Source organism: Mauremys reevesii, linkage group 6, assembly GCF_016161935.1.
Source record: "Mauremys reevesii isolate NIE-2019 linkage group 6, ASM1616193v1, whole genome shotgun sequence".
Lineage (NCBI taxonomy): Eukaryota > Metazoa > Chordata > Testudines > Geoemydidae > Mauremys > Mauremys reevesii.
Window position 1 is genome coordinate 9,330,960 of NC_052628.1, and position 13,854 is coordinate 9,344,813.

The 13,854-nt window shown below is 37.2% G+C and overlaps 1 protein-coding gene across 1 annotated transcript in view; it reads left to right on the plus strand.

Annotated features, from left to right (window-relative positions):
- PIK3C3 (phosphatidylinositol 3-kinase catalytic subunit type 3) overlaps positions 1-13,854 on the plus strand; it is a 131,159-nt gene that overhangs the window by 87,108 nt on the left and 30,197 nt on the right. Inside the window, exons 22-23 of the mRNA XM_039545351.1 lie at positions 2,164-2,332; positions 8,255-8,345. Of these exons, the coding sequence (XP_039401285.1) occupies positions 2,164-2,332; positions 8,255-8,345 (260 nt within the window). The remainder of the gene's footprint in view (positions 1-2,163; positions 2,333-8,254; positions 8,346-13,854) is intronic.

Genomic DNA, 13,854 nt, shown 5'->3' on the forward strand with positions numbered 1-13,854 from the left:
ACAATGCTGTTCATTTTTTTTATTACAAACAAAATGTGTGAATAGAATTCTAAATTTGCATAGGCCCTGATCTTGCATAGATTTACTCTGTTCTTACAGCCAAAGGTGTGAAAAGGTCTGTCATGGTTCCTTGTAATGGCTCATAGCTAAGAGTGCCAAGTTCAGGTCAGATGTCAGAAATCAGGGCAGACACGCCAGACTGATGGTATATTGGATCATTAGATTTCACCTAGCCAGTAACAAAAGTGTACTCCTGGATCACTATAGTTTTACCATGAAGCCACAGACCGTCCCCTTTAGGCTCTCCAGAGCCTACTTTACCACCCAGACAGACTGGATTTAATGATGAAAGGTTATTAAAACCAAAATTCACCTCTCTAGATTACTTCCAGCCCCAAAGGGCCAGTCACTTACCCAAAATATGCTCAAGATCTTGCCAAAGACAACACAGTAGCCAATCCTTCAGTAAACTAAAATTAAAGATTTATTAATTAGGAAAAAGTAATGAGTTATAGCAAGATTAAAGTGGATAAAATACATTACAGGTGAATTAGGGTTTGTAGGTTCAAAATAAAAGCAGTGATATAGCAATCTGCTAGTCTCATAGTCTTTTCATAAATTCTCTCAGGGTTTTCCCAAAGTGGATATGGGAAACTCTGTCTTGTATCTGGAAAGCTCCCTGACAACATCCTAAAAGATCAAGCGATGACAAGATCATTCCCAAAGTCCAGTATTTATAGTTGAAAATAGCCTGCCATCTGTTTTTAGCATAGCATGTGTCTGTAGATTTCACTTTGTTGAGCACGCAGCGCCCTATGCTTTGAAGTCAGTGTTCCTCCTTGCTGAGCAACTTTAGACAAATGAATTCACAACTACATGCTAACACACATTGCTCCAGGGTTAATTAAATATAGAGATAGCAATCACAGGTAAACTTAGTGTAAATGTAATTAACGGAACGTGTGCCATGTGTGACAACATCTTTCTTTGTTCCATTCTAACAAGTGGATACAATAGCATTAATATTTCTTCTGATCCTACGGTTAATTACTATAGCGCATGCATAATAGCAAATAAGCAACAGGATATAGCCAAATTTAACAATTCAGTTACACTTTATAAGTTGATTGGTTTGCAAATTGGTGCCTTTTCACATTCCTCTGAGGTTCACAGACAGGTGAACCACCTATTGCTTTGAATCTAAGATGATTTCCCTGTGTCACAAAGTGTTTACAGGATCAGGGCCATACATATTTTTCAAATCTGGAACTGGTCAGCCTAGGTCTTTAGTAATATTGGAAGGAAAGCCATTTGGGTAATAATCAAGATGAGGTAATAACTGCATTTTAGTACAAAGAAAAGTAAATTACTAAATGGACTCTTAGATGAGCTTCTAAATATACTTTTAAAATTCGAATTGTAGCACTAAACTTTGGAACATTTTCAGAGTGAACAGCGTTAATTATATACATGGAGTTTAACCACATTCAGACACCTGTTAGAGAATTTACTTTTCAACAGCTTCAAACCATTTTGTTGGTCAATGATTTCAAGTGGGATCTAAATCTTCTGTTCCATACTGTGGCTTGTGAGGCTTATCTTCCTCCCAAGAATCACAAAGCTGTAGTGTTAAAACAATACTCTTTACGGGGAGAGAGTGAGCAATCAGTGGTAGAACTAAAAGCAATGTAAAATCTACATTAAGAGTATTTTCAGTTAGTGAATATACAGTTGTGGAATAGATTATCACTAATCCCCAGAGTTTTCTTTAAAATTACCATCTGATATCTGTTTAATGGCCTATGTAAAATAAGTTCTATCTCAGTTTAGTTACCTATGGGCAAATGTCTATATGGCACAACCTCAAGTGGTGCACACACTGGAAACATTGGCAAAGATGCCAATAACTGAATGGACCTAGGAGGCTAGCTTTCAGCTCAAACGAACATAATTTGGAATTGAGAGAATCCAAAATCTGAATGCTTAGAATCTACAATGAAGGGCATTCACAAAGATACTTGGATAAAACTTTGAAGTGTGGTTCAGTTAATATCTGCTGATTGATTTTTAAAGGCTAGCACCAAGACTTTTATTTTTTTTTTACTGTATTAAACTTAATTGTAGAAAATAAAATTACACATTTGCATTTTTTGCCTAATACAGGTAAACTGTTTCACATCGATTTTGGTTACATTCTGGGTCGTGACCCTAAGCCTCTGCCTCCCCCAATGAAGCTGAATAAGGAAATGGTGGAAGGTATGGGAGGCACTCAGAGTGAGCAGTACCAGGAGTTCCGTAAACAGTGTTATACAGCTTTTCTACATCTCCGCAGGTAGCAACGCTATTTCTGTGTTAATTGCTTGATCAACGGTGGGGGGGGGGGTGCCTTTTTCCCCCGAAAACATGAAAACGTATATATACTCCTATTGGTGTCCACGATGCTATAAAGAAGAGAGACTAAGAGATGGGAATTCTTGAGTTCTAATCACGCTTTTGGCACTGACTGCCCTTCTGTAGCATTTGTCATTATAAAGTATCTTCTTTCCAAAGATCTCAGATTTCTTTAATTTAGTTTTGCAACACTCCTGCAAGGTGGTAAATGATGATGTATTCAGGAGATGTGTTCTTCTGTTGCTTAGCAAATCTTGGAAAGTTTTCTGGTTAGGCAAATTGGTGTCTTGGATGATCATTGATGAAATACAGAGCCTTTCAATTTTTGACCACAGCTCCCAAATTCAGATTAGTAACAGCCAAAAACATGTATCCTCTGTTGGCTGGTCAGTGGACTATGTGAGTTCATTTGGTAATCTTAGTCCTGTTCCTGCAGAATAAGTATTCACTTCTCAGAATTCATTGTCAAATGTTGGCAATAGTAGAATCTTCAAAAAGATTTGACCAGGCATAGAGACTACCACAATACCTCCTTGCCACTAGAATGTCCTCTTTCAGAGTTCAGGCACAGGATAGGAGAAGCTTGCATTGCCATTGTCTGTCTTGTGGACAAATAAGACTTTTGCTTTCCATTGCCAAGCACCTTTTTACCATGCTCTACAAAATTCAGTTAAAATATGTTGCCTTGTTTGTCCTTTGGGTGGCAGAATGGCTCAGTGTTGCCCTCCAGTCCTGTTACAACAGTGAGCAGGTGAACAGTTTCTCTATTTGCCAAGTGATTCAGGAAGTCTTCCATGGAGATATACAAATTCCACTTCAGTATCTGGATTGTCTAGTATAAAATACTCCAAAGCCTAGGAAAAAAAGTATATTGAACAGTGATGATCTTAGAAAGGAGGCAGACAAGATAATGTGAAATAATTGCTGAAGAAATGTAAAACGTCTTCTGTCTTATTGAAAGGAGTAAAAAAGTAACTACCTTTATAAACTGTCATAGATAATGGATTAGCAGCAATTCAGTACAATGAGAAAACAAAGACAAGTTATTAATCAGCAGCCACAATAACTCCCATCACTCCAGAGAATAATCATGAAGAGATTAACCTGTGTACTCTGCATGCAAAGTATAAGTCAAAATTGTTTGAGAACTGAAGTTGTTATACAAAATGTACTCATTTCCTATGTTTCCATAGATTCTTTAAAGAGATGTAAGTTGATGTTCGCTATTTCAATGGAAAAAGCTTTTAAATTTCTGCAAGATTATCCATTGAATTAACTAGTTAACACAATGATTGGCAACAGAGGACATACTTAGTAGCATGGTGTGCACTGATCCAGTAATTTTTATACAAAATTAGCATTTTAAAATTAGTTTAAATCCTTAGGATTGTAGTTGTATTTGAAGATACTTTATTTCTTCAATATATGTACAGTTTAATGTGAAAGTATTTTTATTATACAAATAAAAATATTAACTTGCTATTCTAGATAAATCTGTCATGTTCATAGACATTCTTAGGCTCTTGATGTGAAAGGCATAAGGACTATACTATATGGATCTTAATAGCACATTCTTAGCATCTGTGACTCAAAATAACCGTTAGCAGGAATGTGCACTTATGGAGAAAGCTAATGGATTAGAGAATGGAGGACTAGGCTGTTGTCATTGTGCAGGCTGGCATAAACATGTGTTTGATACACTGACAGTTGTATAAATTAATCAGGTTATTTAACCTATTTTTTGCTTTTTGGCCAATTAAGATTGAAGCAAATTTTGTATTGCAAGTCTAATTTTCATTCCCATTCACCCCAAACTTCACCAAAAGAAAAACAAAGTCCCTGAAACTTCACATGCTGGGGGGGAAAAACAGGCGTCATAGTGCTGTGATATTAATTTACAAAGTTCTTGTCCATTACTTTTTGCAAAATTTCATAATATTTCTGTGGTTTATCTCCAAAGTGGCTTGACTTATGATGTCCAGTTTAATTTTGTTGGCCTTGCTGAGAAGTGCCTTTGAGGTGTTTTGTTTTGTCTTGTTTGTTTGTAGTATTTGTGTTTTATTTTGTTTCAGATTATTCCTGGGGCAATTAGATTTGTATTCACCCTTTCATAAATTTATTATTCTAAAGTAGATGGGAAATGGTAAACGAGGGACTCATCAGAGCCAGGGATATATAGGCCATGTCTCAACAAGGTACTTAAGCACATAGTTAAATACCTGCTGAATCAGGGCCTTACTGACAAAGCATAGAAACTCCATGACTCAGTCACACGAAGCAAGGAGTGTAAAGTAAGAGAGAACAGTTTTGCTGCTCATATAGAAAAAAATGTCTAGTTAGCGTTTGTTGGCAGTGATGAAGAGAACAGTTTAGAGAAACTTCATAGAGATTCCCAGGTTACATATCTACTGACCTGCAATATGAGAATTTGAGAGAACCTGAATGTTCTTCATGAAAATATGTTTTGCTTTATATTTTTTGTTTTAATTGATTTGGGGCTTTCCGAGTAAACAGTCTGACATAAATTCAGAGTTTCCTTCCCCCCCCCCCCCCGAACATGAATTCAGGACCAGTGCTTGAAAAGTGCTTGTATTGGTCCTGAAAGTGTTTGTTTTTATTGATCCACATAAGTGTGATTAGACCTGATAAAATGTGAGAAATCCAAATTTAAAATTGTCAGCCTAGATGGAATTTATAATTTCCTTCTAACTCAACTGTGATGTGTGTGTGGGTTTTTGGTTTTTTTAGCAGTCAAATTCTCTTACATCTAGAGTCAATGATTTGTGCTTCATAGATTGAAAGCTTGGAAACAGTTTCCAAGTTTTTGTTTGGAGTGCTAGCATTGCTGGATGCTAATCGTTGCAAGTGAGGCAGAAGGATGGAGAAAAAAATAAAAGATGGTAATTGGAACGATGCAGTAATTAAGATCCACTTAATGCCTCAGCTTGCCAGGAGTAGAAACAAATAGTGTACGTAGTTCAAAAGTTGTAAATGACGCTGGTGGTTTTTAAGATATTGGACTTTTAAAATTGTTACTGATTCCTTTTTGGTTTCAGGGAAATCAGACCTAAAGTCAATGTAATCCCTCTGTGAACTCATCCTCGGTTTGTAGGAGTTGAAGGCCAGGAAAACCAAGGCTTTAAATGCACGATTATAGGGATTCTCACATTTTTCAGCCCTATCCCTATAGTGTTAGGAACATATGACTTGAAGTTAGCTAATGGAGTACTTCATTCTTGCATGGTTTATTGAAGAGCCTAAAGGCTCAACTGGTTTAGGACCCCAGCTGGGAAAGAAGCCTGTAATAAGTAATAAGATTAAAATTGAGGTGCATTTAGGATGTAATGTTAACAAATTGATTTGATCTGAAATGCTTATAAGAGCACAGCAGAAGTAACACAAGCCTTTGTCTTCAGGAAAGCTGACACTGAAGGAATCTGAAATCGTCTAAGGAGTTTTTATAGTGTTTTTATGATGTATTTGAAATCAAGTGCATAGAAGTGGGAAATATAGAAACAGTTGGAAGGGCTGCAATTGAAATGCATGCCAGTAAAATCCAAATAGACAGAATGGCAAAAAGTCTAGTTTGGCTGAGCAAGGGCACAGAGCAGCAGGAATAATGAGCAGAAAGCTTATTGCTTTTAAAATATAAACAGTCTGGTTAGGAAAAATAAAACATGTTAAGGATAGTTGAAGAAACAAAAAAGTGTCAAAATTTAGATTGCATTTCAACTAATTCAGAAGGGTTATTTAAATATTTATGGTAGAAAGAAGGTAAGACCTTCCCCTCTCCCCCCCCCCCCCCCCGGTAAAAACAACTTCAAATATGAATGTGAGATTTGTTAAAGAATCTTTCTTCTGCCTATAAAAGAGAAGTGAGTTTGTAGAATACTCTTTAGGTGTTAGTATGCAGATAACCATGGTCTTGGGGCTGATGCAGCTCTTTAAAACTTTGGACGTTAATGAGGTAGATTGTCCAATCCGTATAATATACATTTCACAAATTTTAAAAGTACATGAATGTTCTAAAAATATATTTTATTTCTATTGCATTCCATGATTGGTTGAAATCCTGAGAACAGAGAACTGGCAAAAATAACAGCAGTGTACAGAAAAGGGTCTTGAAATGTAATGGCTGAATATTTTGGTTTAAGGGCTAGATTCACAAAAGGGAACTTTGGCATTGCAGTGCATAGCAGGAGTATGCTCAGTACAGAACCTGCAGAGAATTTAGCGGCCAAACTCTAACATGTGTCTGCTGAGCATGTGGGAACTGAGATAATTCAAAGGCTTACAACTTGGACAAATGTGGGCACATTTTTATGAGGATTGCAAAAGACACATCTCTAGCACCCAGGCAACTGCTTTGCTGAATATCATGGCTCTGCTTAAAAGAGGGAATAGAGCAATAGAGCTTCTCAGCATAATGGTGGTTAGATTTTTTTTTTAAGATGTCCAAAACTTATCTTTCCCTAATGTTGTTTCAACAGTTTCCAAGAAATCCCGCTACCCCTTTCGCCCCCTGTCCCCCCCCCCCCCCCCCCCAATCAGCTTGAGGCAGACACTGAGCATTGAAAACTTCAGCCTGAATGGTTAAACTTTGCAAAGTTCAGTCATTTATAAAATAGATCTCATAATGGAAAGTGTCAGGTAACCTTAACTGTAATCAGTGATTATCAGCTCTGCATATAACAAACTTCTTAGGTTTGCACACAGTGGAAACGTAAACATTTTGATACATAAGAGGGTACTGTTAGTTCATAAAAATAAATACGGTTTTATGATCGGATTGTTTTCTTTGGAGATCACTCCTGTCCTTTCTTCTTTTGTATGATACTAAAATGATCAGACAATTTACACGTTGATGCATATGATCATTGTCATTTGTATTCAGAAGCTGTACTAAAATTATTTCGCTCTTTTGAATTCCCTTTCCATCATCTTCTAAGCTCTTAAAATGCTTTTTTCAAAGGCATCTTCCAAATTGAGTAGGTTCACATTTTTTTCCCAAAAGGGGAGAAAACTAGTTCTGTGGGTAGAGTAAGGAAGGTTCCAGTTTGTTGGACAGCTCGGAAATTATCTTCTAAAATAATGACTTGCAGTTAATTTCCTGCAATGGCAAAATGGTGGTCTTTAAAAAAAATTCATGAGTACTTCCAACCACAGCATGTTAAATTGGAACTCTGACAGCTGCAGTGCTGCTTCTTTTTAATGGTGATAAATGACCTTTTGTATTTCAGATGTGCAGCATACTTACCCAAGTTATTACAGATTTACTGAGCAGCTGCAGTCTTAAGTCTGGTTAAATCAGGTGGTTAAGGGACATATTCATCCTATTTAGACAACTTCCCATACAACATCTTAAAAAAATCTTTTTTTATTTGTAAAGACTTCAATAGCTTATTGCATGGAATGTCCCTTTTTTAAAAAATACACTTTGAGGTTCCTTTAATCTAGTGTACTTCTGTATGTCAGGTGGAATAGAAAGGTACAAGAGAGATTAATGTTCTTGACTCCAGAAATATTTGCTGCTATAATCTGTATTACATAGATCTCCAGCTATATATTCCTCAATGTTTTTAGATGTTTAAAAGAAACAAAAATGGAGCATATCCATGCTCCAGCTTTTGAGATACAAAGGTTAAAGTTTTCAGTGCAAAGCAAACTGCAGGGCCATTGCATTCATAACAAGAATACATACCCAACTAATGCGTTATGTACAAATTGTCTCTTTTGAGCATTACCAACTTACATTGCCCAAGGCAGAGGTGGTGTGTGAAAAATGACTTAAATAAGGAAAAAGACTAATACAGGAGACTATTGTTCACAAAATGTTTCTTACTTATTCTGCTCTTCTCGTTAGGTATTCCAATTTGATCTTGAACTTGTTCTCCCTCATGGTGGATGCAAACATTCCAGATATTGCTCTTGAACCCGACAAGACTGTGAAAAAGGTAACCGCAAAACTTTATTTATTAGATAAACAGATTGTGTACTTCCTAATGTTCTTAAGTAGTTCAGATAGGGCAATCTACATGTAATTATGACCTCTGGACTATTCATTCCCAAAATGATGGAGCTCAGGCAATTCATAGAATCACTGAAGTTAGAGATGGAAAATACCTATTGAGTCATCTAGTGTATTCACCTGCAAGCACAAGAATATTTGCTATTTTACACGTATTAGTCCATAATCCAGTCCAGTGTCCCAAATAATGGGATTTTACCATTTAGAGGGACTATCATAGTTTAACTAATATGTATAAATAGATGGAACTTCAACACATCATCGTGCACACAATCTGTTATGTTCATAAGAATGTAGGAATTGCCATACTGGATAAGAACTGTGGTCCATCTAGGCTAGTATCCAGTGTGACAGTGACAAATGCCAGATGTTTCTGAAAAAAGTGCAGGAAACCTCTTGGTAAATGTGAGAGAAACTACAGCCCTGTGACGGTCTCTTAATCCCCAGTAGCCATGTTAAATGACGACACTAGATATTTTCCACTCCTGTAATGTCCATTGATTATCACAGATTCTTTCCCAAGGTAGGCTACACATAAGTTTCAAATTCATAAGCAATACACACTGGTTGATATTATACTGCTATAGCAGGGATCGGCAACCTTTGGCACGCAGTCCGTCAGGGTAAGCACCCTGGCGGACCCGGACGCTTTGTTTACCAGCTCCGTCCGCAGGTTCGGCCGATCATGGCTCCCACTGGCCGCGGTTCACCACTCCAGGCCAATGGGGGCGGCGGGAAATGGTGGCCAGCACATTCCTCGGCCCGCGGATCACTGTGCTATAGTGTCATCCTGCATCTGGCAATCTTAAGGTAGTTAGGAAACATAAGAAACAGTCAGAGGTCAACACCCCACTAGTTAAGTTGGTTTGATCTCTGAAGCATGAGTGTTTTTTTTATTTTATTTTATTTTATGTAAAGTCACATTAACTGTTCTACCTTGGAGTATTCTTATTCATATAAATGTTAGTCTGGGGGGCACAAGGTTATTTTAGGGAGTCGCAGTATTGTCACCCTTACTTCTGTGCCGCCTTCAGAACCGGGAGGCCAGAGAGTGGTGGCAGTTGGTCGGGCGCCCTGCTCTGAAGGCAGCACCCCACCAGCAGCAGTGCAGAAGTAAGTGTGGCAATACCGTATCATGACACCCTTACTTCTGCACTGCTGCCTTCAAAGCTGGGCAGCCAGAGAGGGCGGCTGCTGACTGAGGGCCCAGCTTTGCAGGCAGCAGCACAGAAGTAAGGGCGCTAATACCATGCCATGCCATCCTTACTTTTGTGCTGCTACTGGCGGAGGCTCTGCCTTAGCTGCCACTCTCCAGCTGCCCTGCTCCGCAGGCAGCTCCACCAACAGCAGCAGCACAGAAGTAAGGGTAGCCGTACTGCAACTCTCCCTACAATAACCTTGCAACCCCTTCACACAATTCCTTTTGGGTCAGGATCCCTCCAATTACAACACCATGAAATTTCCGATTTAAATAGCTGAAATCATGAAATTTACAATTTTTAAAATCCTATGACCGTGAAATTGACTAAAATGGACTGTGAATTTGGTAGGGCCCTAATTACGTTACATTGGTCGTGTAGGTAAATGTTGTTTTTTATAACCTCCACTGTAAATCAAGATACCTGTTGTCTTAGTTCTATGCAAGACTTCAATAAAAAGAATGTTAAAAGAAACTTATATTCCATATTTGTTGTCCTCAACAGCAGTTTTCTGTCAGCATAGTGGGCTGTTGAGAGTTCTCCATAATGCAGAGAGAGAGTCAGAATTTTATTTTTAATGGACACTTTTTTATGTTTTAACATAACCAATACTATCCAAATAATTGTTTTAAGTAGAATAAAGTTCATTGCATCATTAAGGGGAAAGATTTTTTTTTTTTTAATGAAGTAACCGGACTTGGGGGACCCAAGAGGATTGTATTCTAATTCCACTTCTGCCACAGGCTTCTTCTGTAACATCAGACAATTGGCTCAATCTCTTTTCAGTAGGGCTGGTCGAAAAAGCAGAGCTGTGTTTCATGGAAAAAAAATCAAGGTTTCAGAACTTGTTGTTCTTCCATATCAGCAAGAAAAAGACCTTTTGAAATATTATATGGAAGAAAACAAGACATTTATCGCAGAATATCTGGTAGACAAATGGTCTGAATTGGGCAGAGCAGGGACTTGAATTTAGGTCTCCAACATCACAAGTGAATTCCCTCTGACTGGGCTATATAAAGTCAGATTCTGGTTTCAAGAACCTATGGGTTTCTGGTGCAAGGTTTTGGGGTTTTTTTTGTCATTGACGGAAACAGTCATCAAGAAATATAATTTGCTGTCTTACTAAATTTCAAAAGTCTTGGTCCTTTTCTCATCTGAAGCCTTCAGGTTCTGACATACCACTTACTTTAATCTCATTCATCTCTGTCAGGAGTTCACTGTTGCTTGACTTAATAGTATTCATTCTCTTCTTGGACATTCTCTCGTGAGCTTCCTGACATTGCTTTTATCAAACTCACTCTTACAGTGTTCGTTGCCAATTAGGATACAGCATTCTTGCTCCTTATTAATACCTTGGCATCTGCGTCTTTCATAAGACACACTGTCCTGTGGTTTCTCCCTCCTAGCTGCCTCTTGCAGTAAAATACTATAACTGACACAGTACCCGCAACCTATTTAATGAATACTTTAAAAGAAAAGCACATCAGTTCCATCATTTGAAATGCTGCTTTGTTGGGAAGGGAAATACAGTGCTTACAACTATCAGTTAAGCCAAAAAAACCCACAGTAGCAGGGCATATTAAAGTCATCTTGGTTTCTCAGCACAGCAAGATAGTCACCAGTTCTGTAAAATGGTCTGGATTCATTCTTGATATTCTCAAAAGAGTAACTAATGCTCCTTTATTAGATTGAATTTTGTTGCTGCTACTTTATTAATCACATTTTTCTTATGTGGTTATTTGTTTTTTGTTTTTGTCCTTGTATGTCAGCATTCAGGTTTTCAAACAGATTTCTATAGCTTCAAAACACTCTACTGCTTAGAAGCCAAGAGAACCATTCCTTCTCATGGATTTTAATGATTATAGTTTAAAAATTACACTTTGAATTCACTACTAGATTTTGTGAGAGAATTCCATTTTATAGAAGGATCCAATCATCTTTAAGGAAAATTTGAACCTACGTCCTCTCTTCAAGGCAGAAATTGGCTTTATGACCTACAAAAAAATCTATAGTTCTATCCAAAGCTACGGTGACATTGATTTTTTTAGAGAGATTCTACACTCTTGGTTTGTTGACTTCATTTTTACTTTAAGGAAAAAATAATTATACGCTGTTAGCAAAACTTGATGAAAAATCAGGCACCATCAGAAACATTACCGTGGTACCCTGTAGAACATGGATAAATCACTGCTAGATTCAACACAAGATTGTTGTTGTGGAGATACCTGTATTTCAATTACTAAACATGCAATGGCCAGTCTGACATCAGTTATGGGAGCTTTTTAATACTAATAACAAAGGAACTAGCTGTTTTATCTTTCTTATGTTGATTGACAAGCTTGTTCAAAGTAATTTAACAAGATAATACTGTACCTCGTAAGAGAATTAAATAGATGTTTTCAGGTTTTCAAGTTGATTTTTTTTTTTGGAAGCTTTAAACACAAAATCCATATATATTTCAAGAAACTCAAATTAGCTAAAGATCCGTTTTGGACTGACCTGTAAAATTAAATTACATTTGGTGTCTGAGTAAAGTCAATAGCCATTTCAGCCATAATTTCACTTTCATGGAAGATTGAAGTGAAAATTTAAAAACATTTTGTTTATCTAACTAATCCCCTCTGCCTCTTAATGCAGACGGACGTTCACAACCATCATTTTCTCATTTAGGACCGAAGTAAGTACTCAGATTCTGCTGTTCTCGGTTTTACAATGGCTATACTTTTAATGATGGGCTAGTGATCCAGCAGGGCTGCATTCAGAGAGGAAAAACATGATTATCTGCTGGGTTGGCTGAAGTAATGAAGTAAACTCAGCAAGAAAATAATGTTTAGGTTAACCCTCTTTTAAACTTGAAGAGGAAAAATAATATATTTTTTAATGATTTTGGTGATTAAACTATAATGAAATGTGTGGGGGTTAAGGGAAGTAGAATGCAATTTTTTTTTTAAAAAAAGCTGATGCTCATAATCATGAAGCAAGAAGGGCTTACTGAAAAGGGTTATATGCTTTAATTGCTGTAATGAAGAATTCAGTTGCTATAGTGATCCAGCACACAGAAGTATTTTAGTAGACACAACCATAATGCTGTTAATATCAATGGATGTAGATTGCTCTAACAGTACTATGTTTATATAGATAGAGATGGCAGGGACTGGAAGATAAAGGAACATGTTTATCTTTAGACATCTGAAATTACTCTACTTTTAGCTAAAGCTAGTGGAGGTGAATCTACAACTATATTACAGCTCTTGGTTTCCAGTGAACAATACATGTTGAGGTGCAGGGACTATGAAGCTCACTGATGGAAGGAAAGATTTTGTTATGCAAACGTGTTTGTGACCAGAGAGATGTCTGACAGCAAGTTAAGACATCATGCTGCCAGGCTATGGGTTCAAGTCTAACCTGCAAACTTTGCATATTGAGCTGACAAAGAATACATTCTCAGAATACATGGGAGGAGGTGGGATCATGTACATGACTGCAGCAACTCATTTGGTATTCAGTGTAAGTGTGTAAGGTATCAGCGATCTCATATCTCTTATTTCTTACCGGTTTGTGGGTGAGGACTTCACCAAAAATCCTTCTTTAGCTTTTTTCCCCCAAAAAAGCTTCAGAATCCTCTATTTTAATAATTTTAAAAAAAAACTGAATTAGTAGATCTTTTAAAACACCTCTCAATATAAAACTTTCTTCCTTCACCCCTGATGTTATGCTTATCATTATGGCACAATAGAAAAATCAAAGTAAAACACAGTACAAATAAACTCTGAGGCTGCCATTTTTTACAGATTGAGTTTCCTTTCATTCTTGTACTTCACCACCACCTTTCCATGAATAAACAAAGCACGTACTAAGAAGGTGCACTTGCTATATTCCCTGTAGGTGTATGCAGATGAATTGTGAGCACAGTGTCCCTTTTTTTCCTGTTCGTGCGAATCAGGATGTGACAGTCAGTTGACAAGGAGCTGCATGATAGCAGATTCCATGGAATGAAATCAGTCTTTGATTTTACTATAGTAATAGTGAAATAATAGAATATTTGGGGGGGGGAGTTAATTTAAGTAGACTTTTTTCAGAAAATGCTTATTTTGAGATTAACAGTTGATTGTCACTAGAGATGCCCTTTAATTGAGAAACTAGAGGTTCAAAATTATGACCCTCTAAACCATAGTTAACACCATATACATGGTATTTTCCTTCTCGCTGTGAAAAAACCTAAAGAATTAAGAGGAA